The 21025-nt window shown below is 45.9% G+C and overlaps 5 protein-coding genes across 8 annotated transcripts in view; 2 read left to right on the top strand and 3 right to left on the bottom strand.

Annotated features, from left to right (window-relative positions):
* The first annotated feature begins 376 nt into the window (after positions 1–376).
* On the top strand, positions 377–2639 carry LOC113207600 (uncharacterized). The gene is made up of 2 exons (XM_026424236.2): positions 377–1071; positions 1431–2639. The coding sequence occupies exons 1-2, from the start codon at positions 966–968 to the stop codon at positions 2021–2023; spliced, it is 699 nt and encodes a 232-aa protein (XP_026280021.2). The 5' UTR covers positions 377–965; the 3' UTR covers positions 2024–2639.
* On the bottom strand, positions 2303–11163 carry LOC113207596 (triokinase/FMN cyclase). Of its 2 annotated transcripts, none has more exons than XM_026424231.2 (12): positions 11017–11163; positions 4880–5214; positions 4683–4771; positions 4503–4604; positions 4212–4418; positions 3963–4122; positions 3656–3885; positions 3399–3558; positions 3056–3318; positions 2835–2968; positions 2653–2760; positions 2303–2547 (listed from the first exon to the last, which is right to left on the bottom strand). In XM_026424231.2, exons 2-12 carry the CDS (start codon positions 5181–5183, stop codon positions 2517–2519), a joined length of 1788 nt encoding a protein of 595 aa, XP_026280016.2. In that variant the 5' UTR covers positions 5184–5214; positions 11017–11163; the 3' UTR covers positions 2303–2516. The 2 variants fall into 2 exon arrangements, with proteins under 2 accessions (XP_026280016.2, XP_026280015.2); XM_026424230.2 differs by lacking the exon at positions 11017–11163 and adding an exon at positions 7334–7524.
* Positions 8882–13334, bottom strand: LOC113207599 (E3 ubiquitin-protein ligase Mdm2; the record flags this gene model as incomplete). Its single annotated transcript, XM_026424235.2, is given in 5 exon segments — positions 8882–10874; positions 11014–11356; positions 11485–11679; positions 11909–12012; positions 13218–13334. Coding segments are annotated over 5 exon segments (767 nt in total), but the record flags the coding sequence as incomplete, so codon positions are not given.
* Positions 13335–14533: 1199 nt separating this feature from the next.
* LOC113207597 (guanine nucleotide-binding protein subunit beta-like protein 1) lies at positions 14534–16133 on the top strand. 2 transcript variants are annotated; one of them, XM_026424232.2, is made up of 3 exons: positions 14534–14690; positions 14821–14972; positions 15057–16133. In XM_026424232.2, the coding sequence occupies exons 1-3, from the start codon at positions 14618–14620 to the stop codon at positions 15855–15857; spliced, it is 1026 nt and encodes a 341-aa protein (XP_026280017.2). In that variant the 5' UTR covers positions 14534–14617; the 3' UTR covers positions 15858–16133. The 2 variants fall into 2 exon arrangements, with proteins under 2 accessions (XP_026280017.2, XP_052120358.1); XM_052264398.1 differs by having other exon boundaries at positions 14603–14681.
* LOC113207598 (short-chain dehydrogenase/reductase family 16C member 6) overlaps positions 15926–21025 on the bottom strand; it is an 8423-nt gene continuing 3323 nt past the window's right edge. The window contains exons 1-5 of one of the 2 annotated variants that reach the window (XM_026424233.2): positions 20879–21019; positions 18776–18953; positions 16967–17302; positions 16474–16847; positions 15926–16358 (exon numbers count right to left, since the gene is read on the bottom strand). In XM_026424233.2, the coding sequence (XP_026280018.1) occupies positions 16292–16358; positions 16474–16847; positions 16967–17302; positions 18776–18953; positions 20879–20910 (987 nt within the window). In that variant the 5' untranslated portion in view covers positions 20911–21019 and the 3' untranslated portion in view covers positions 15926–16291. Of the gene's footprint in view, positions 16359–16473; positions 16848–16966; positions 17303–18775; positions 18954–20878; positions 21020–21025 lie in introns of those variants that run through there. The other variant, XM_026424234.2, reaches the window with a different exon arrangement.

The following is a 21025-nucleotide window of genomic DNA, read 5'->3' as shown; positions in this document are numbered from 1 at the left end:
CACGAGTTTCCTCACACTGCGCGGCGCAGAGGCGGGCTCCGCCGCCGCCGCGCGATCGCGGACACAGCCAGTATCGCATTGATCGCGTGAGTGCGAAAGGGATGCGCGACATCGGCGTTTCTAGTTCCAACCATATCTCTTCTCTCTCTCTCTCTCTTTCTCGGCCAGCCGGTTGCGCCAGCGGCACGGCCACGGCGGCGGCCCGTGCGCGCGCACCGCAATGTGACATAAGCACCTCCGGACCGGACACCGGACGCTTATCGCTAGCGGGGACGGAGGGGGGCGTATATAACAGGATCCCGCGGGGTGGGCGTGCCACAACAAACCATTAGCCAAACGTCATTCCACGCACGACACAAAAACATTCCAGATCCGCCAATATTTCCAAAGATCGGGCCGACACGAGGCGTGTGCGGGGTTTCCTGTCGTGTGCGGGCCGAGGAAGCCAACGGCATTCGCGACTCAGAGTAGTAGTTGGGTTGTGTGTGGGCTGCGGTACGACGTCGAGGGGAAAGGAGCGGGGGGACACCCCGTCCCCCTTCTTCCCCCTTACCGATGCAGAATCCAGTCCCGCGGGCGCGCCCCGCGCACAACTGTGCAACCAGCGCCACTCCAGTGCGAGTCTGTCCGGGCCGGCGGTGGTGAACGCATAGCAGTTCTGCACGGAGTGGCGCCGCGCTCAGCACCGCCCTGCACAGCCCTGCACAGTACGGCCCCAGCCCGGTGAATGAGTGACTCAAGCAGCCTGCTCCCGCGGCGCCCCACCTGCCTGCTCTGCGCCATCGCCGCCGCCGCCGCCGCTTCACGGTCGCTGAGACAGGACGTCTCCGTCAGCTGTACCTGGACGGCCAGAGCAGCAGCCCGCCACCACCGGGCGCTGCACCGCTGAGGTACTCGCGGGCTCGCGGTGCACCACACCAACAGCAGGCCGAGCCGTAGTCGGCGCGCGCCCCTTCGCCCCGCAGATGGACGCCCGCAGCTCCATGGCGACGTCGGTGACGTTGGCGCTCCTGCTGGCCCTCCTCGCTGCCGAGGGGCTGGCCCGGCCGCAGGCACCCAGCGCCGGCAAGGGTAAGAACCCATCGCATTCGACACGAACCTCAGAAAAATCAGTGACGCTATGCCGCGTTCGTAGAAGTAATGAAAAACTTAACTCTGACGCACTTGCGTTTTGAGCTCCTCGTAATTGCTCCTGCTTCAGCGAAAGAGCGCATTAGTCAACGGCTGCCGGGCCGCGTGCCCCGAGTTATGGGGCGGTCCAGTTCACTGGTAAAAAGTGAAAAGGGCGTAAGTCCACGGACTCCCCACAGGACTTACGCCGTTCGATGTCATAAATCCTTTCTACAGATTAAAAAAAAAAACATAACGGAGGGTGACGACGGGGATAGTTCGCGCGCGGCCAGTGATATAACAATAGGTTCTCGTTGCAGCCCCGCTCGGCACCGCCTACGACGAGATCGTGGTGGAGACTCACCTGGCGGTGCGGCCCAAGTCGCCCAGCGTGGGAGTCGGGCTCCGCAGGGCCAAAGCCGTGTACTTCCGGCCCAACGCCACGGCGTCGGGAGCCGAGGTCCGGCGCATCACCCCGCTCGCCGCCTCCTCCTCCTCCACGACGACCAGCCCCGGCAGCGACGACGGCATCTCGTTCGCGGCCAGGGTCGTCGGCGTGGAGAACCCCCTCGCGAGAGCGAGTCGCGCGCGCCTGGCCGCGGCCGCCGAGCGGAGCAGAAGGGAGTCGTCTGGAACACCCGGGGGCTACAGCAGCAGCAGCAGCTACAGCTTCAAGTCCAGCAGCTCCAGCAAAAGCAGCCGCTCAGGGCCCGCAGTGGCAGTTGCCGAGCCCGTGGCGGCGGCCGAGCCTGTAGACTCGTCCTCCAGCAGCAGCACGAGCAGTAGATCTTCATCCTGGACGCTGCCTGATGGAAAGACCTATTCGGTCCACGAGGACAGCATCTCCTCGCAGGGGCCGGACGGGAAGCCCTCGTCCTCCACGCTGCTCAGAGTCATTATTGGGGACCACTAGACACGGATCGACCACATTTTCAAAAGAAAACGGGGTAATACAAAGCTATAACCCATGAATGAAGAGTTGATTTGAAAAAAGTATCTTAGACGATGATCTCTACTTCTCGTAGAGCTAAGCTCGGCTGTGAGGCAGAGCGCCTGTAGGGTAGGCATGCCCGTTAGACCTGGGTGCGCTGTCGTACTATGGGTTGCCTATCCTACGCCTAGTCTTTCTTGACTTATGACCAGACCATACAGGGCAGAAGACTATCTGTCCACAAACACTAAACATTATATCTTCCAGATAGGCTCGGTCAATGTATTTCTGACAAAATCCTATTTCCCTGATGTAAATGATATGTAGTAAACTCATGACATAGAAGATTCTTGAGCGGAGTTGAAGAGGTGTTACCTTTATTTGTATGTTGTTTTTCCCCTAACTTGATGTTATGCCACATGACCCAAGAAAATTTTTGTCTTGTAGTAAGTTGGCCTTAAGGTACACTTCCCTTTCAACACAAACTACAAAATGAATGATAAAAGCTGTTAAAAGAGTAAAAAATTTAATTTAAAAAAATAAAACAGAAAAGGTACATAATTACAGGAAATTGAATGAAAACGTAACAAAAGCAAAAGATGAATTATTACTTTGACTCAAATGCTTTCAACAAAGCCTCCAACCACACCACAACACCATATGCTCCAGCATCCACATCACCAAGATGTGTTTCATTAACATAACTTGCTCTGCCAACACTGCCAAAATAAAATTTATATTGTAGCATAGTAATTATGGCATGAAAATTATTTGAATTAACAGGAAAACTTACTTGGCGGACATATCAGCTGTGCTTGCACATCCTTTGCGAGCAGCAAGCACTGCTGCTGCTAAAGCTGTGGGTCCATTGGCACCTTCTAAGATGGCCTTACAGAACTCTTCACAAGCTGGGATCAAAGCATCAAGCTGAAATATATTATAAGAAACCGGTTTTTTAGGAATTTTACCAAGTTTTTTTTTTTTTTTCTAATACAGTTACTTAAATGAACTTACCATGGTCCTATCACCTTGACGAGCCTTGCTGTGACGCATTATACCGCGTAATCCTTCTTCCCAAGACTTGGCAATATGCTCCAAAAAGTTTAGAGCATCTGCCACACATTTTACCTTCCTTAACTGCTCACTTGCAGCAGAAAATAACAGACCATAAACTGCACCAGAGGTACCGCCCATTGTTATACTAGCTAAGTTTGCTAGCTCCATTAACAATTTAGCAGGGTGTTTAATAGAAAGTGTTGGCAATTTAGTTAAGATTCCTGAAATTAAAAGTAGCTGATGACTAATAGATCCAAATTTCTCTCTAAAGAAAAGGAGCAATTGAAAACAGTTACAACACCTTTGGCTAATCTGGCAAGTGTTGATCCACAATCTCCATCTCCACAACCACTATCCAGTTCATTCATTTTATCTGCATGTTGAATAAGGTCTTTTGCAGCTGTTTCTAAAGCATGGAGTAATAACTGTGAATGTGCGTGTTCCAACTCAGGGCCTGATTCCTAAACAATGTAACATTAGATTAGGTATGTAAAACATAAAATGTGAAATTAAACAAAAACCAAAGAAAAGTGCATTAGAAACTAAAAGTTGATTTACCTTTATATCCAAATCCTCAAGCTTTGCTACTAGTTCTTCTGGCTTGTGTTCTCCAGTAGGAGGTATGGAAAGAGAGCAGCCTGGCCAACCAGGGGCAGATGTCACAGCATCAAGGCATCTCAACCACGAATTTTCTGCAAGTTTCAGAACACACACCTGCAGACCAACAGTCTCCAAGGAAGTCATCACTGGGGCAGCATATATGCGTTCCACAAAAACGCCCCATGATGCTAAAATAAAAGTTCCATTAATAACTTAACAAGTGTTGAATGTATTTAAAATTAAAATTTTGAAACAAGCCACTTACATATTTGTTTGTGAATTATGCTCACTGCTACCCACTGTTCTAATTGAGAAAGACCTCCAAGATTATTGACAAGAACTGCTACTTTTTCTCCTTTGGCAGGTTTTAGCGTCTGGCAGATTGGATTCAGTATTTCAGCTATCAGTTCTGAGGCTGGGGCAACCTACAAAGCAAATAACACATGATTATTAGCATTGTTTGGTTTTTTGAACTAAATGTGACAGTGTAAAAGCACGCAATAAATTGATTTACTTTAATAGTCTTGGCACCTGCTTCTCCATGAACTCCAACACCTAGCTCAACGCTGTCAGAATCAAGTTTCAAGAGGAGTTGGGTTGAACCAGGAACAGTGCATGATCTCAGAGCAAATCCCATTGTTGCCATATTGTCAATCACTTTCTGGGCTGCTTCTGCTACTTTCTTCAAGGCCAGTCCCTCTGATGCTAATTGACCAGCAATCTGTATGAAAAGAATTCAAAAACACTTAAGTTGAACAAGGCAAGCACAATTTGATGCAACAGGCTAAGGAAACACTCGACTCACTTTATAGACAAAAACCAACCCACACATGCCCCTACGACCAGCTGAGGAGCCCTTCCCCGTTCCTAGTAAAGCACAGTCTTCTCCGACAATGACACTCTCTACCTGTAAAAATTGCAATGATTTAATAATATTAATAGGTTAACTAACTAATAGAGATACATCTTGTGCAATGGAACATACGGGAATGCCATCTCTTTTAGCCCACTCCGACGCCAGGCCAAAATTCAGACAGTCTCCAGTGTAGTTGGGAATCACCAGAAGAACTCCACCTGTAGGAAACAAAGATACAATGTGACATTTTTGTACTGCCCAAACATCTAAACTGCTGTTACGCAGCTGAGAGGTAGCAGCGGTGTTAGCCACTTCAACTCACTCACCCCTATGCCGCCGAGCGACGTGGGCGAGGCCGCGCACCACGTGCGTGGCGGGCGGCGAGGCGAACACGGAGCCGGACACGGCGCCGGCCAGCATGCCCGTGCCGACGAAGCCCGCGCAGAAGGGCTCGTGGCCGGCGCCGCCCCCCGAGACCACGCCCACCGCGTCGTCCTGGCCGCCGGCCCCGGAGAGGACGACGGCGCGGGTGTCGGGCAGCACGCGCAGATGGGGGAAGGCCGCCGCCAGCCCGGCCAGCATGTCGTCCACGCAGCGCTCGGGGTCGTCCACCAGCTTGTGGAGGGCCATGATGGCGTCCGGTGCGATCCTGGTGCTACACCTGTCGACAGCGAGAGAACGCATAAGAGACGTGTGTTAACTTGCCGCGAGCGTCATACGGTTATGGACACCTTTCCACCGTCCTCTGGCATATTTACACCGTCTTAGAACACCGTCCGACACCTCACGCGTTAATCCGATGTGTGTCATAACAGGCCGCGAATTTCCAGCTGTCTTCTTGATGTATAAAAACACAAATGTCATCCATACAAATCTATCTTGTTTTGAAGAACTTCGTCGCATTAGAAAAGAGAAGCTGAAGGCCGTCTTAATTCGCATACAGACTATTATAATTAGCGTCGAGAGAGAAACACTCATAGACCTCGTTATTATGGACGACGATGTCAGTGGACTTCCCCCGCCCCCGCTCAAATGCCACAACAGCTACCGAAACCGACACATTTGTGTATTCTTCACAAGCCGGAGCAGGGAAGTTCACTGCAACGACGGGACTGTATCGCGCTCCAGTGCTGGAGGGAGTGAAAGGATCAGGAAAGTGGGTGGAGTGACGGGGGACTCCGCCGCAACGGGACTCCGCGTAGCTTCGCGGCCCGCGCGGCATCGAACTCTAACTGGCTGCCTACCCGGCGGGCGGCCCCCGACCGCTCAACCACGATGCGATGCAGTAACGCTGGCAAGAAGGCCGCACGGGCTAAATCGAGAAGAATAAGAGTGGGAGCGCGTCCCGATAAAGCGAGCCCCCTGCCAGAGCGATAAGTTACAAGAGAAGAAAAGCCCTCGCGGATGTATCAGCATGGGGGAACGTCTGTGTTATTAGTGGACGGTCAACGGACCGATGTGTGCACCATGCCGGGGAAATGAGGCACCAAAAAGCACGAAGACCAATGGGATAACCTTAGGACTTGGTGGGTTTTTAAAAGAGAGCGAGACGGTAGCAGACGCGGATCAGAGGAGTCGTGGGGTTGCGGGGCGGGAGGGGAAAGTACGGGGTAACGCCCCCGGTCGCCCTAGGGGTAGGCAACAAGCGTGGCGTCACCGCCTTCCCTCCTCCCCCTCGTCAGGCCCGGCCTGGATCCGCTCCTGGACGGCGCATCACGAGAGCGGCCACCCTACCAACAGAGATTGGTCACAAAACGTCAAAATGATGAAAATTCGCATCACTATGACGTCTTTTTGGACCCTAAACCGTCATTTTCACATCACTAATACGTCAATCTGACGTTTCGTGACAAATCTCTGTTGGTAGGGCAGCAACCGCTGTGAAAACATTTCTGACGGGGGTTGCAGACAGCATATACTCATGCTGTAACATTCTATGCGTCAAGAAGTCCACAGCACAGCGGTGTTTTCCGCTCCCTCTGCCTGCCACCAAGGCTCGCGAGCTTTACTGACAATCTCGTTCGCTTGGCCGACCGCTAAGACAAAGTCGCTAACGACGTGATCGCCGTTAACTGGGCGTTAATCTATGCAAGAGGGAGGGGGGGGTTTCCGCGGACCATGGCGGAGGGGTGTCTCAAAGTAAAGACATTAATTTCTTGAAGAGAAAGAAAACGCTCTACAAAACAGTTTTCTGAATATCCATTGCGAGTCGTCAACACCGAACCTCTAGGGTCAACGTCATAACGGCTTATCAGAGGGTAACAGCCATGAGTTAGAAATCGGTTGTGTCCCCTGACCTACCACTCCGAAAAAAACAACAGATCCTGAGTCCTAAACAAAACGCGAGACTAAGACGAAAACCACAAGAAGCACGGACCAAATCTTTGGGCCACCAGGTGTAGTCAGCGTTCATCCCAATGCTGTTTTTCATGGGAGTGCACGATGTAGCAACTACACTCAAAGTGGAGAATTTTGTTCCTTAAACGAAACCGTCAATAATAGAGCTGTGTGCCTAAACACTGGCACCATTTTGTTTTTTTGCCTGAAATACACAAACAGACGAATTTTGGCTGGATATTGCAGATAATGACATGTCGTGGGCACATCACGAACACACGTTATCATCCAACTTCTTGAGAAAGCCACACAAAATGTAACCTAGCAGGCCAAATTTAAAGGCTACTCGAATCGCCAGCCTTTATGCAAGGCCGCTACACAACCACCAGTAAAAGGGCGCGCACCATCGACGCCGAACGATCGGAACCTATGGCAGCACTTACTTGACGAGTGTGACCGTTCTGTCCCCCGTCTGACGCTCGACTGAGACAGCCGGCAGCGTCCGAGCCGAGCGAACAGATCGGACTTCAACGTCAAAGTGTCCACTTAAGGGGCTGCCCATAAGCGAACTTCACGTCCAGACCAGGGGCCTGTCAATTCCCGCTCTCTTAAAGTTTCGGGGCGTTTCTAGCATCCTCGCACCATAGCCCCATTCGGAAAAGCGACAGAGGACTTTCAGAGTGGACAAGCCGAGGTCGAGACTAAAAGCCCACCAGCTCATCTAAGCCCCCCCCCCCCTCCTCCCACACACACCCGATGTTTTCTTCGAAAAATAAATGAAGGGTGACTTGAACATGATGGAATTCCCCTAGAACGGAGCGCTGCGCGATGTTCCAGGTATCATCAGTTCGGAGGGGGAATTCGTAGTAACACGTACGCTGTAGTATTTGTACGTGACAAATTTATTTCAAATCATCATCGTTTCGATGACGATTTAACTAAATTTCTCACTGGGGTACGTATTGGGTAAAAACAGCGGTACTGTGTAATCTTTAGCGGTACGTCGTATTAACGAGTTCAGCTGTACGTGCCGATACGTGCAGCTGTGCATCTTGGAAATTGAAAAAAAAAAAAAAAAAAAAAGCGTGACCACATTGTGGTCAATCCTCTTCTATAAAGTTAGACGAAAGTCGCGATCTAAAGTACCCGGCTAGAAATTGAAAGCCGAATCAAAGTTAAATCGAGCGCAAACAGATATCCTTATTTAAAAGAGGGAAATTTGCCCCCTTGCTCCATTCATTAGCTAAGCTGGAAACCTCACTCTCAATGAGATTTTAGATCTAACTCAAATTAAGAGAGATTAACGCGTTCCCCGAGGCTCATTTTTGGTCCCTATGATTTAACATGGGAGCAGGACAACATAATGGTCATGTCGCAGGGAACGTGTTAACAAGGAGGAATCCTCGCTAAGGCAAGAGTCAGGTTTTCATAATCATTGCACAAATAGAGATTTCTAAGACTGTCGCTCTTGACGAGCGAGGAGATGGTTGAAGCGGCGCCCAGTCAGTAATTGCGGTAGAGGATCACATTCAGGATACTCAAGAGTGTGTTCAGTAGCCCACCGCTTAAAGACGTTGAGGCCGTTCTTAAAATCTGTGTTTAGAGTTAGATGTGGATAGGTCAGGCACATCTTGACACATCACACTGCTATCGACAACCAGAAAATTTAATTCCCCTGGACAAACTACAAATCCTAAGTGCCCTAGTACATGGATTTTTGGATGGGTACCCCATGTAAGGCTATGGATTTATGTCATACCATAGTAAAACAGTGTGTTCCACAATGTAATAATCGGACTGCATAGGTTTCAATATCTAATTAACATCTCTTTTCTCTCTAGGAAATGGTGAACACTTCCTGGAGAAAATTAGAGACAAAAGTCAAAGGAACTTTAGACAAAGAGATGTTGTTCTTGGTATAGTGTTAAGTTGTAGTCAGGTCATAACCACCATGCAGGATTGGAAAAATTTACTTGAATCTAAAACATAAGTTAGATTAAATACCTATTTATTAAATCTGTTGTCACATACAGCGGCACTCTGATTTTGAGTACACACTCAGTGTTTGTTTTGTTGCTTTTTTTTATTTATTTTTTCTCAGTACAGACGAATGCTCCAAACCCGATCCGCGGCTGTTTACAAAAATAATGTAGCGTACTATAAGAAAGTGTATAAAGCACACTTCTGTACACGTCAATAAAGTTTTAAACACAATAAAAGGACTAGAGAATAACCAATTTCACCCCACAATGCTAACAGCATTACATCCCAGGTAATTTTGGTCATTTTAAAATGAAATCATGTGTGCATGTTCAAGAAAATCAAAGTAGACATTTGAAGAAATCAAATGCAAAAGTCATATTAATGAGTGTGTTTGGTGTAGATTATGGCACAAGTGCAAATCAACCCCCAAACCCATCTAAGTTCCTAATTGCCATATTCTTTGATAGAATAAGACAGGGGTCTCAACTCCCGTCAATGTCAAATTTCTAAGTTTAGGAGACACAAAACCGAATAACACCAAAAAACTAATTGAGTTGACTTCAGGACCTAAACTTCACATGAAAAGTTCAGTTGGAAGTTTACTTTGATCCTGTTTAAGGAACCAAACCAAGACAAACAGGTTTCTTTTCTTTTCTTTCCTTTTTTATCATCATAGGTAATATGTGAAGTATCTAAGCAAACATCTCCACCAGTTATGAGCCAGAAGTCTTCAAGCTCCATTGGTGAAACTTCTTTAAAAAAGGAAGAGAAAGAGAGAAACTTTAAAAAAAAAGACATTACAAAAAATAAAAATTTTCACAACATGCCCCAACAGAATGTGTTGTAGAGCAAGATGTGGGAATACACAAGTCTGCTTGCCCATTTTTAAAATGCTAGAGTGCAAGCAATGACAGCTTGTTGCATCTTCCAGCTTTAAATTGAATATTTGAAAACAGAAATACAATTTCAACAAACTTTACGATATAAAATTGAAAGCATTAATGGTTTTCAATTACCCTGTAAACCACTTACATTTTACTAGGCAATATAAAATTTGTTAATATACTACATCATTGCGGCGATCACCTCTTCACTCAACATGAAACTGATGAAAGAAACAATGCTTTTCCTTTAACAGTTCAGTCAAGCAGAGTCCAATATAAAGAAGGAAATAGCTAATAAAACCAAAGAAAAATTGATAGTCATCAACTAGAGCTTGAAATACGCGGATTAAGTTGAGCAGCTACTAACTTGACCAATTTTCCTCTGGTTTCGCGTTGTGCAATGTTGCAGAGGGCCAGGCTGAACGATAGATTCAGATATAGGGATTGGCAATTATTTGAAAAACTACTAGTTAAAATAGAATGTAGAGAGTTGTCTAAATTGGAAAACCCTAATTAGTTTAAAGCACTAGGAAAACAATGAGAAGATCCTAAAAAAATATAACAAGATCATATTTACAAACAACAATTGAAATTGAAAAATCAAACTTTCCCCAAACTGAAAAAAGGGAGACTCCCTGACAGTCAAGTTTAACCTGGCTTTAAACATTAACTTGCCAATCAAAATTTCTTGATTGAAAAATTTAGTACAACGAAAAACATGAGATGACCCTCAGCACCGATTTCATAGGAACCTGTAGTCTAAATAAACAGAGAGGGCAGAAACTTACCACCTCTTCAGGAAGATTGGGTAGAAAACATCAAAGATGGAGGGTTATAATTCTCTTAGGCAGCACTTGAAGAAAATTGTGAAGCCACAGAAAAATCTACTACACCTGATACATGATTTTCAGTTGGAACCCAAAAGAACATTCCAAACAGAATTTTAAGATTTCAAATTTAAAATCATAGAATTTAGAAGTAAAGCCTTGAGCACAGATTTTGAGATTGTAAATAAGAGAATTAAAACTTCCTAGCTCTTCTCAGTTTTGAAATTAAACCTTTCTTTTTTTTTTGAAACTTACTTATTAATTACTCATTTTTAATACTCATTAGTTCTCTGAAATAAATCAACAAAGACCAAAAATATCAGCAACGGTAAAAGATAGATAAAAAAATAAAACGAGAGAATTAAAGGACTCATGAAAAGCAGAGTAGGTTAGATTGAGAGTAGCATACTGAAGAGAGAGACAACTTACCACCAATCATGGGGCTCCTGTACACCTTGATGACCTTCGAAACTCGATTGCAGCACGGACACCTTTTTCTTTCCTTCCAAACTCTTTGTGAGCACTTATAGCAATAGATTTGATGAGCAACATCACCATGGAGGAATATTGAGTCCACCGGACGCTCAAAACAACAACCGCACTTAGGTTCACCAGCTGCTTCACTGGCATCACTTACATCTGGAGGACTACTTTGTTGGCTTAATCCAAGCCCACTGTCTTGTTGCTCTAGGGTACTTGAACTTGATATGCTTTCTTGGGATAATGTATTTTTTCTACTCTTAGGACGAGGAGGCAGACCACTTTTTCGTTCCTGTGAAAGAGTAAACATATTAAGACAATCATTTCAGGAGAGAAAAAGGAGGGAAAAGCAAAAAAAAACACAAGAGGAGAAAGTGTTAAAATAAAGTAATGTGAAAACATTATAAAACAACAACTCACCCTAAAACACCTAATACACAATCGAAAGCATGGATTTTTGTTTGTTGTTCCACACCTTACACATTTCCAATAATCTGCCTTGCTTATTTCCGGATCTGTTGACCTATCAGAAAAATCCGATAGATCCGCAACTACAGAAATGTCTGATCCAAAATCAGAAACTAGTTGGTCAAAATCACCAACAATGCAAACATCCTGAAATAAATTACATTCTTCAGTTACAACTTTCTTGTTTGTCATAGCAGAAAAAAGGGTTCAAGGCAATTGAGGATGATTATAGGATTATTAACGAAGACTCCAGAGTTGACAGGAATATACATGCAGATGTGGAACACTAAGTCACTAAGAGGCTCAACATACAACGATGATACTTTTAATGACTGAATAATGGAGACCTAGTCCAAATATTTCAGTGACCACTTACATCAGGTCCAGATGATATTTCAGAAACTTCTCCTTCGGACAGACTGGCTAAAGTGTACTCCGACTCCGATTTGGATGAAGTATCGCTTGTGTCACGAGCTGAAGCTGGAGGGGATCCAACGGGATGGAGTGTCATTAATGTTCACATGCACATAGAACATTTCAACTCATAGCAAGGGATCACATAGCCAATCACTGAAATCAGTGTTGCGCTGTTACAGCCATTTGACTCAACTTAAATTTGAGTCTGCACCCAAGTGGGCGATACCAAAAAAAAAAGGCTTGTCACTTCCTCAGGGGAGGGTAAGACACTTAGGATACAGTCATTTTCCAGACCGTTCTATTCCTAAAAGGCTGTTGATCCCTGCTCTTTGCTGCACACATACATATACACTTTCCAGCACTGAGCATCAAACAAGCCTGGTACAATGTCAGGCATAATTGTTTGTGCTGAAACCTCATCTGGAATGAGAGTTGACACCATACAAATATGGGTAACTCTGTATGTGAAGGGCACCATGGACACAGCCAGGTGAGGAGGAGTCAATGACAGCTTTGAACTGGTCTTTGATGCCAAGTGACCGACAAGAAGCAAAACAATCCTTTCCCTTTCATTGCTAAAATGGCATGAGATTCTACAACACATTTGTATTCAAAGGCTGACAATTCTCTACTCCCAACTTCGCAGCACCAATTCCCAAGATTGTCCCCTCCGCCAGAACAACAGATTTTAAGTCTCTGATGACTGTAAAAAGCGCCAACTGACATACATAGCCCAGAAACGATAAGGCAACTGAATTGATGAATTCAATAACGTCTGATGAAGTGAAAAGAGAAAAATATATAAGTACCAATAATCTTATAAAAATACTTAGCATCTTGTGATATGATACAATTGGAAGTTCTCTAGATGACAGTGCATTACTTCCAAAGTAATCATAACAAGATAATCAACTTCAAACAGTTGCTGAAAAAATTCATTGAGCGCTTTCTACTTTTTCAAAATGGTGTATTCAACTGAGCTTCACTGTTAAATTGTTCACAGGCTTCACAAATGCTATTTGAAAATACAGAATTAGGCTAGGATGCTACTTTTGACACATGCACAATGAGTTTCAGGTTCATTCCATGGTTTCAAGATCACAAACTTCTAAAAAATATTCATCTTGAAAAAAGTTGCTGTGATTGCACCTTTACAGGTACATGGGAAGAACATACCAGCAAATTATTTAGAGTTACCCAAATCATAACTCACTCCAGATGAGCACTAAGATAAAGTAATAAGTGTCTGAATGTATAAACATCCTCACCTGTATCGCGCATTTGAAAGCTGTGTTCACTCTCACTGTCACACTCCGATATTTCACTTTCGGTCTCCAATCTAATGTTTGCTACTCCTATCCTCGGGAATTTGGGAAGTCGTCCTCCTGTAAAAATGAAAGAAATGCATTAAATAAAAGTAAATTAAATTAATAATTACGAATAGTATTTTGAAAGAGGCAAATACCAACTCACCATCTACACAATCAAAACTCCTTTTCAAACATTCTGCCATCCTGCGAACAGAAAGAAATCAGGATGAAGTGAACACTACATACAATAAAAGACCCACAATGATGGCACGAGAGCAACTATTCAATTTTGGGAGAACAATCTAATGCAACTGAGAAAACAGTACACAAAGGTTATGAGCAAAAATAATAAACGCGGTAATCTAAACGACAAAGAACGAGACAAGGGGGGAGACTTTCTGGAAAGTGGAATGTCGGCCATTCACGAACAGTAGACCATACTTATAGACCAAATTTAGCGCCAAAAGTTTAGGTAGAGGGTGTAAAATTATCCTACTTTCACATATACATACATTCTAGCAAGAAATTCAACTTGGGATTACGGTCTAGTGCCCTGGTAACAGGAATGTTTAAAATTTCTAGTGAAACCAGTGGACGTGTATCAACACTCAACACCCATGGTACAGTGTCCCGCCTTGCGTCTTTGCTGAAATAGCACACGGCACAAAGAATTTCAGCAGCAACACGATTCCAGATGTAGCGAATAATGCTAACGTGTCTAACGTGTCTCTACATACCTAATTTGTTTCCCTCCTCTACCGCGTTGAAAGCTGAAAGGCTTGGGCGGCTTGGGCTTGGGCTGTGTTGGCGTTGGCTTTGGCAAGCGGGCGGATGCTTCTTCCCGACCAAAGCAAGCAGGTTCAAACTTGTCTGAGCTGCTGAGTCCGGCCTTGCTGCGCAAGCACGGGACAATTATCGCCCTTGGCCAACATGCAGTGCAAACAATATGAGACAGAATCTAGATTCTCGTAGATAAAACCGCTTTGAAGAGTTATAACTTTATGTTTGAAGGCCTTTTTTCATACAACGATTTTCTTTTAAGTAATGTGGCAGAAGTGAAAAAGACGTTTAACAGCACTTCTTTCATCGGGTGTTGTGGTACTGACCACGTGGGTGCGTTCGTTGGCTACAGTTGCATGAAGCGAGCTGCGCTCGTGAGTGCCGAGGACAGTGGGTAGCGTGGCCAGCGCAGCTACTCCGAACCGACCCTGAACTACGTGCGCATAACTAGTAGTCAACTTGTCTATTTGCAGTGTTCACTGCCGATAGGTTAAAGAGGGGAAGAGAGAGGGCAGGAAGGAGAGGGCGCGATTTTTGACCACTGTTGACTTGCTCTAGCCTAGACAGGACGCAGTCGCATGTTGTGTAAGTCGTATTTGACTTCATTACACGATCATCTTTCGTGTGCCAGTTTCTTAATAGGTACATTCGGTGAGTTTGAATTAAGTCGCTTAACCGTGAAATATGGCATGACATGGGTCAAAAGATTTTCCTATGTCGATTTTGTTGTCTTAGGGTTAGTCCGCGTTGATAAGTTAGTTGATGTCGCTTTGATTTTCAGAAATCATGACGCAAAACCCATCGCCTTCACCCCCTGATCCTAAGTTCGTCCTGCGCGGTGAAATGGAACCTGTCTCCTGCATTGAGTTTATGTCAGATCATACTCTTTATGCCGGGACGCAAGATGGAAAAATTCATGTTTGGGACTTAATCGTAAGAAAATAATTTCTCTGCATTTGCTTTTTTTTTTCTCTTTTACATCACACCTTAAACTTACATGCATTTTTCTCTTATTAGAAAAACAGGAGGAAAACTTCATTCCAAGCTGGAAATTCGGTTTGTATAGCTATAAAAGTTTTTCAAAATGGTATTTTATCACAGTGTAAGGGAGAAGGAGTGAGTTTATGGACATTCTCCGACAATTATCAACTAGAATTTCAGTATGAAAACCCCTATATTGGATTCTGTAAATTGGAGACAGATGGTCATGAGATCTGTAGCTCCTTATTTATGCCGGCAGAGAACTCGGAAGTAAAAGTCATGGATTTAAACAGCTACAAAATAATAAATACATTTTGTTGTACTTCTGGCAAAGTTGGAGAGATAATGGTTATGAAATGTATAAGGCTGGATAATACTGTATTATTGTTAGTATGTTATGAAAGTGGTGATATTTATCTCTGGAATGTGTTAAGAGGTACTCCTATAAGTAAGTTCAAAATATCTAATGTGCCAATGGCTGTTGATTTTGACGAAGAGAAAAGAAAAGGTATTTTTGGAACCGAGTCAGACTCAGCTATTATATTTAAAATAGGTGTTGGCTTCGAATTTGGCACTGAAATGTCTGTAACGTTGACCAATCCTGGTGTGAGTGCTGTCACCATTCGAAGTGACAAAAAAATATTTGTTCTCGGCTGTTGGGATGGCAATCTAAGAGTTTACTCCTGGAAAACAGGTCGCATTTTAGCTGTACTCTCTGAGCATAAAGATACCATTAATGCTCTGTCTTACTCATCAAAGATTATTCCATTATGGGGGTCAATTCTTCTTGCAGCAGCAAGCAAAGACAAAAGCATTTCTCTTTGGAGTTTCCTTTAAATATTTTCAGTCTCAAGGACCCTTTTTGTTGAGAGAGTATAGACAGCTTTAAAGACAATTCTGCTTAATAAGTTAGTTTTACATTTATTCTTTTCAACGAAATGACTTTAAATTAAAACACACATGTTACATTTATAAATAAGCAAAGCTGTTTACTTTTGGTAAATCCGAACATTTTCCAAAAGGGGGCCACATTTTATTTTGGAAAGTACCACTACAAAAGTAGGATTTTATTAAATTATCAGAAAGGTTAAGCACTCATTCTTGAACCAGACACATACATTCACTTGAAATCATATAATTTTTTTTCCTTAATTGTAATTGTACTTTTTAATTTTTTCACCAATTAGAGTGAAAATATGTACGTTGATCATCTTAAATTAAAATCTGTAAAATGCACAGCCTTCAAAAATAGTTTGTCAAACACCTCAGTTTCAAACTGCATCCACCCCACTGTCCAGGAAGTCCTTTATTAGGTGGCAAACTTTAACAGGGAAAACTCTGAAAAGAAATATTCACAAGTATTATTAACTAACAGAACATTGAAGAAAACACTACAAACTTATCGTGAACATTTTAAATTATTTTAAGTTGTTTCTTCCACATAGTATCTTACCTGCACACATTGTTGATATTTAGTAGTGACCTAGGTATCGAGACTTCATGGTAATTTCTTCTCATTGCTGTGATGATCTCGTCAGCTGCCTCACTTGGTCCAAGCATACTTAATATTGAAGGGAATTTGATCCTGGGCTTTTCGCAGAGTCCTGTATCTACCATGAAAGGACAAATTGTTGTAAACTTGACATTGATGTTTCTGGCATCTTCTCGCAACTCCTCAGAAATGGCCTCCATAAGACCTCGCACTGCAAACTTGGATGCGCAGTATGGCACTAAGTTTGACAGGCCCATGGTACCTGCCATTGACGAAAGAGCAACAACATGGCCATGGTTCTTCTGTATCATGCTTGGCAAAAATGCCTCAAGCATCTGCAAAACAGTAGAATGAAATAAGCATGATCCTCGGGTGAATAATTCATTGAATATCGACTTCACACACAAGGGCACAAGGGACAAGTACCCTAGCACGCACATGTTATGTTACATACCCAGAAGTGTGCCAGCACGTTGATGTCGAAAATCTTCTTTATCTCCTCGGGGGTGTGCTTCAAGAGTGGGTGGGTGGGCATGATGCCGGCGTTGTTGACGAGCACCGTGACCTCTCCCACTTCGGCGCGCACCTTGGCGGCCAGGGCCAGCACATCTTCCCGCCGGGAAACGTCGCAGCGGTAGGCGGGCGGCGGCTTCTTGCTCGTCAGCTCCGCCACAAGGCGGGCCGTCTCCGCGTTCCCGCGCTCGTTGATGTCCACGAGCACCAGGTTGGCGCCCAGGGCGGCGAACTTGACGGCCAGCTCACGGCCCATGCCATGACCCGTACCCGTGATCTGAGAACAGAGGGCGCCGGTCGCTGTGTTAAACATCAATGTATAGATTGCTACCACGACTAGGGCAACACGGCAGTGTTGCGGGTTTGCCTACTCGCTCACCCCACGCAAGGCATCACGGCCACGGCCCCGCAACATTCACTCTCTGTAAGTTTCTTACAAAAGAACTTCTCTTCGTAACGTGCAAAGGTTCTGGCACCTTCGCAATATAAACAAATCCCTTCGACCCTTGAAAATTAAAAGGTCACATCTCGGAGAGCCCGGCTGTAAGGTCGGATCTCGCTATGGTCGGGACAAAGGGTCGTAAGTGCATTTTTGGGCGATTTTGTGGGATGTATACCATTGAAAAGGACATTTTCTCCTGATTCTAATGATATACATTTCGCAAAATGCCAAAAAATGCACATAAGACCTTTTGTCCTACCCATAGCGAAATCCGACCTTATAGCCAGGCTCTCCGAGATACGACCTTTTCATTTTCAAGGGTCGCCTTTTAATTCGAAGGACTCGGCTTCGTAAGGGATAATCCTGAAAGTACTGGTCACGAATCTGCCAAGCTCAGCTTAGGCGTGCTCTCATGGCGCCTGATGGGTAGGCAACACCTTGCCTGCAGGGCATACGTGTACTGCGGGGTGGCCTACCACGAGTCTCGCAGGCGCTCAGCTCATGTAATTTGTCGAATCAATCTGAGAAAAACCAACGTACTTTCTGGACGATTCCTAATACGAAGAGGCATGCATGCTGACAAAGTGGTACTCTTTGTAATACGATGAAAACCCGTTTGTAATACGGTGGTTCCAGATCCTTTCTATGTTACAAACCTAATTCTTCGTAATATGAAGACTGCTCTTTGTTAGAAACTAAGAGTGCTGCGTGTACTGGACTTCACACACTAGTGTGTCCCGCCCTGTGTACTGTGCGTAGCGTCAGAGGCGGGCTGGTCTGGGCGGGAAGGCGGGAAATCCCACCGAAAGGTATCATTTCGGGCCCTTTTCTAGCTTGGGCACGTATATGGGCGATTTGCCCCTGTATGTAGGCAAATTCCCGCCTGGGCCCTGGGCCCCCTAGTCCGGCTCTGCGTATCATACCCTATTTGTAGGTTTTGTAACGCAAATGCGGTGTTTACGCGAGACCGCTGCCTAGGGTTCACCGGGAGGAAAGGGTGGGTGAGGGGCGAGACCTTCAGAACTGTTCAGAACTGAGTCTGCCGATTGTTTACGGGGAAAGAGATACACTCCGTTGTGGTGATAAACTCTGTTTGATCGGCTAAATCGGAATCTGGTATTGAGAATCCGATACAACCAACTCCTGGTCGAACAGAGTGTATCACAAAAACAACTTCTTTTTCTTTTGTTCAGAGACTGACTTGCAAGGCGTCCTCTATCTCTCACGAATTTTTCCACAAGGAAATGTCGTGGGGCAAACAAATTATTGCGTTTTTTTTTCTTTTCTTTAGTTTGTGAAAGGACTCACCAGCACGGTTTCGCCGCTGACAGACTTCTCCCTGGGCGGCACGATCAGCTGAAAGGTGGACTGGAAGATTGAGACGAAGCAGCGCACCGTCAGCACCAGGATGTCCAGCAGGAGCACGAGGGCCGAGTACAGCTTGAGCAGCATGGCTGAGCCGCCCTCCGCCCGTTGGGCGCGCCCCCTGCAGACACGACAGGTCAGTGACGACGACGACGGGGATCGGATCAACCGGACTCGTTTAATATATGTACGCCATGTGACGTGACCCCTCCACGAAGGCTATAGGGACTCCGGTGATCCCGTCTATGGTAGTTGGCCCTTCTTCCTGACCACATGGCATATGAGGCATCCCCCTCGCCCTCGCCCGCCTGCCGAGGTTTTGTGGGGTAGGGGGAAGCCCCTGCTTGGGGCCACTTCGGACTTCGGGGAGTATTGGAGGACACGAAGGGATGGAGGAAAAAAAAGGGAAGGGGGACTGCAAAAAGAGAGGCCGCCAGGCAGCTTTTCTCAACTTACGGTATGGTTGGTGAGGAAGTCCATATTCGTTGTCACCCCTCCTGATATGACTGATATGACACTATCTGGCCAGATAGATGATAAGAGCTCAATCGCATTTCCCCTAGTTCCTCATCTTGTACCTTTCCACCAATTCGTGGAAGGCTGTACAAGGTATACTCCCAATTTATCGGTTGTTTTCAGGCTGGGTCCATCGTCAAAGATAACTCACACTTGGCAACACAAAGATAATTCATTTCTAAGAAAAATGTTATCATCAACTGGACTAATTACAGTAGCGAATCTCCAGCCCCCTTCCATTCCCATACTACCGCTTTGCATAAATCGAAAATTTAAACACACTCACTGCAATAAATCCCATCCGACATCCCGAACTTAGTCGCCTTACGCTCCCTTCGGCCCTTCTGTTGCCGGACCGTTCAATGTAATGGCCTTGAATGGGGGGCCTGAGTGGGTCTAACCATCTGGGCAAGCAGATCAGGTTGTCGTGTCCTGGGCCGGCCCGAGCCCCAACGTGTCACGGACGACGTGCGGGCGTTGCTCAAGAGTCGACGTATTCCCCGGCCAGAGTATGAAGCGAGTCGGTCGCAAACCACGCAATTGCTGCAGGGCCACAATTTCCTTTTCAAAGCGTGTTTTTACTCTGCGTTGCTGTTGCTGTGCTGTAATTTCAATGAGACTTATAATTTGGAACGGCGTGTAGTCGACCAGCTCAGACATTGTATGTATTTTGGTATTGGAAGTCCCGACACTCCTCTGCGCAGCCGATCTTCTCACCGTCGTGTCGTTAGAACATTACGACCCAAGAGCTATGGCACCACCTTGTTTGCAGACTTGCGCTATTGCTGCCAAAACCCATAAAAACTAGAAACTGTTCGGCAAACTTGCTCCTGACGGCGTCGCGGACGCGTTGCAGCCTTATCAGCCGCACCATCACCGTATGGAGCTGCTCTTTGCCAAGAGACCCTCGCGGGCGACTGACAACATGGCCTGACATGAAAGAACCAGGTCATATGTGACCCAAGGTTTTCTGCTCCGGCCTGGAAAGGCCCTTTCTACCAATCACGCGCACCGCACTCCCTGGTGGCTGGACAACTATTACACGATTCTGATTGATCGCGCAACATATAAGGCCTCAGGGAATTTACCTCCGACTCCTTATGGTGCCGGGGTGTAGGGGGGGCGCTTGAACATGATTGGTTGGGTCGTGAGTAGGGTCTGGCTATGTAAAATTTGCACGTTTCATGCTATTAAACGGGCTGCAATCTTTGTAGGGCCCATGTAGGCCCACGCCGATGTACAGCATTATGAAGGGAATGTCACTTTGCTGTAACGATGAGCAGCGACATTTATTAAATCCTGGTCAGTTGAGAACTATGTGGTGTGCCCTTAAGGAGGGGGATACTAATGTGGTTGTCGAGTCGGGCCATCGATCGGAGTGTTCCGAGTAGTGGCAGACGTTGACTGCCTACGCACCAGGCGGCTCGCTCGTATACACACGACACAGTAAGACCACACTACACTGAAAACGCAACATAGTCACGCGCCTGTACTTCCAGTAGTGTACTTTGAACTGAAGCCGGGACCCACCCTTGTGGCGCGACGACGCTGTTGCTGGCCATGGCGGCGTTTGTATGCGCTGCACTAACTGATGCGGGCGGGGCGTGGCCGCGTGGAGACCGGCGCGGGGGGCGCTCGCCAGCACACTGCCATGCCGCTGCCCGCGCTGCGCGCTGC

The sequence above is a fragment of the Frankliniella occidentalis genome, unplaced genomic scaffold, assembly GCF_000697945.3.
Source record: "Frankliniella occidentalis isolate FOCC.00 unplaced genomic scaffold, Focc_3.1 Scaffold18, whole genome shotgun sequence".
NCBI lineage: Eukaryota > Metazoa > Arthropoda > Insecta > Thysanoptera > Thripidae > Frankliniella > Frankliniella occidentalis.
This window is presented reverse-complemented; position numbering and strand designations above follow the sequence as displayed.

Coding starts and splice junctions, on each gene's coding strand:
- LOC113207600 (XM_026424236.2), top strand. CDS start 966: ATGGACGCCCGCAGCTCCATGGCGACGTCGGTGACGTTGGCGCTCCTG. Junction 1,072..1,430: donor GGCACCCAGCGCCGGCAAGG/GTAAGAACCCAT, acceptor TTCTCGTTGCAG/CCCCGCTCGGCACCGCCTAC.
- LOC113207596 (XM_026424230.2), bottom strand. CDS start 7,452: ATGGGCAGCCCCTTAAGTGGACACTTTGACGTTGAAGTCCGATCTGTT. Junction 3,319..3,398: donor ACTTGCCAGATTAGCCAAAG/GTGTTGTAACTG, acceptor TTTTAATTTCAG/GAATCTTAACTAAATTGCCA. Junction 2,761..2,834: donor ACAGCTGATATGTCCGCCAA/GTAAGTTTTCCT, acceptor TTATTTTGGCAG/TGTTGGCAGAGCAAGTTATG.
- LOC113207597 (XM_026424232.2), top strand. CDS start 14,618: ATGTTGTGTAAGTCGTATTTGACTTCATTACACGATCATCTTTCGTGT. Junction 14,691..14,820: donor TTTCTTAATAGGTACATTCG/GTGAGTTTGAAT, acceptor TTTGATTTTCAG/AAATCATGACGCAAAACCCA. Junction 14,973..15,056: donor TTCATGTTTGGGACTTAATC/GTAAGAAAATAA, acceptor TTCTCTTATTAG/AAAAACAGGAGGAAAACTTC.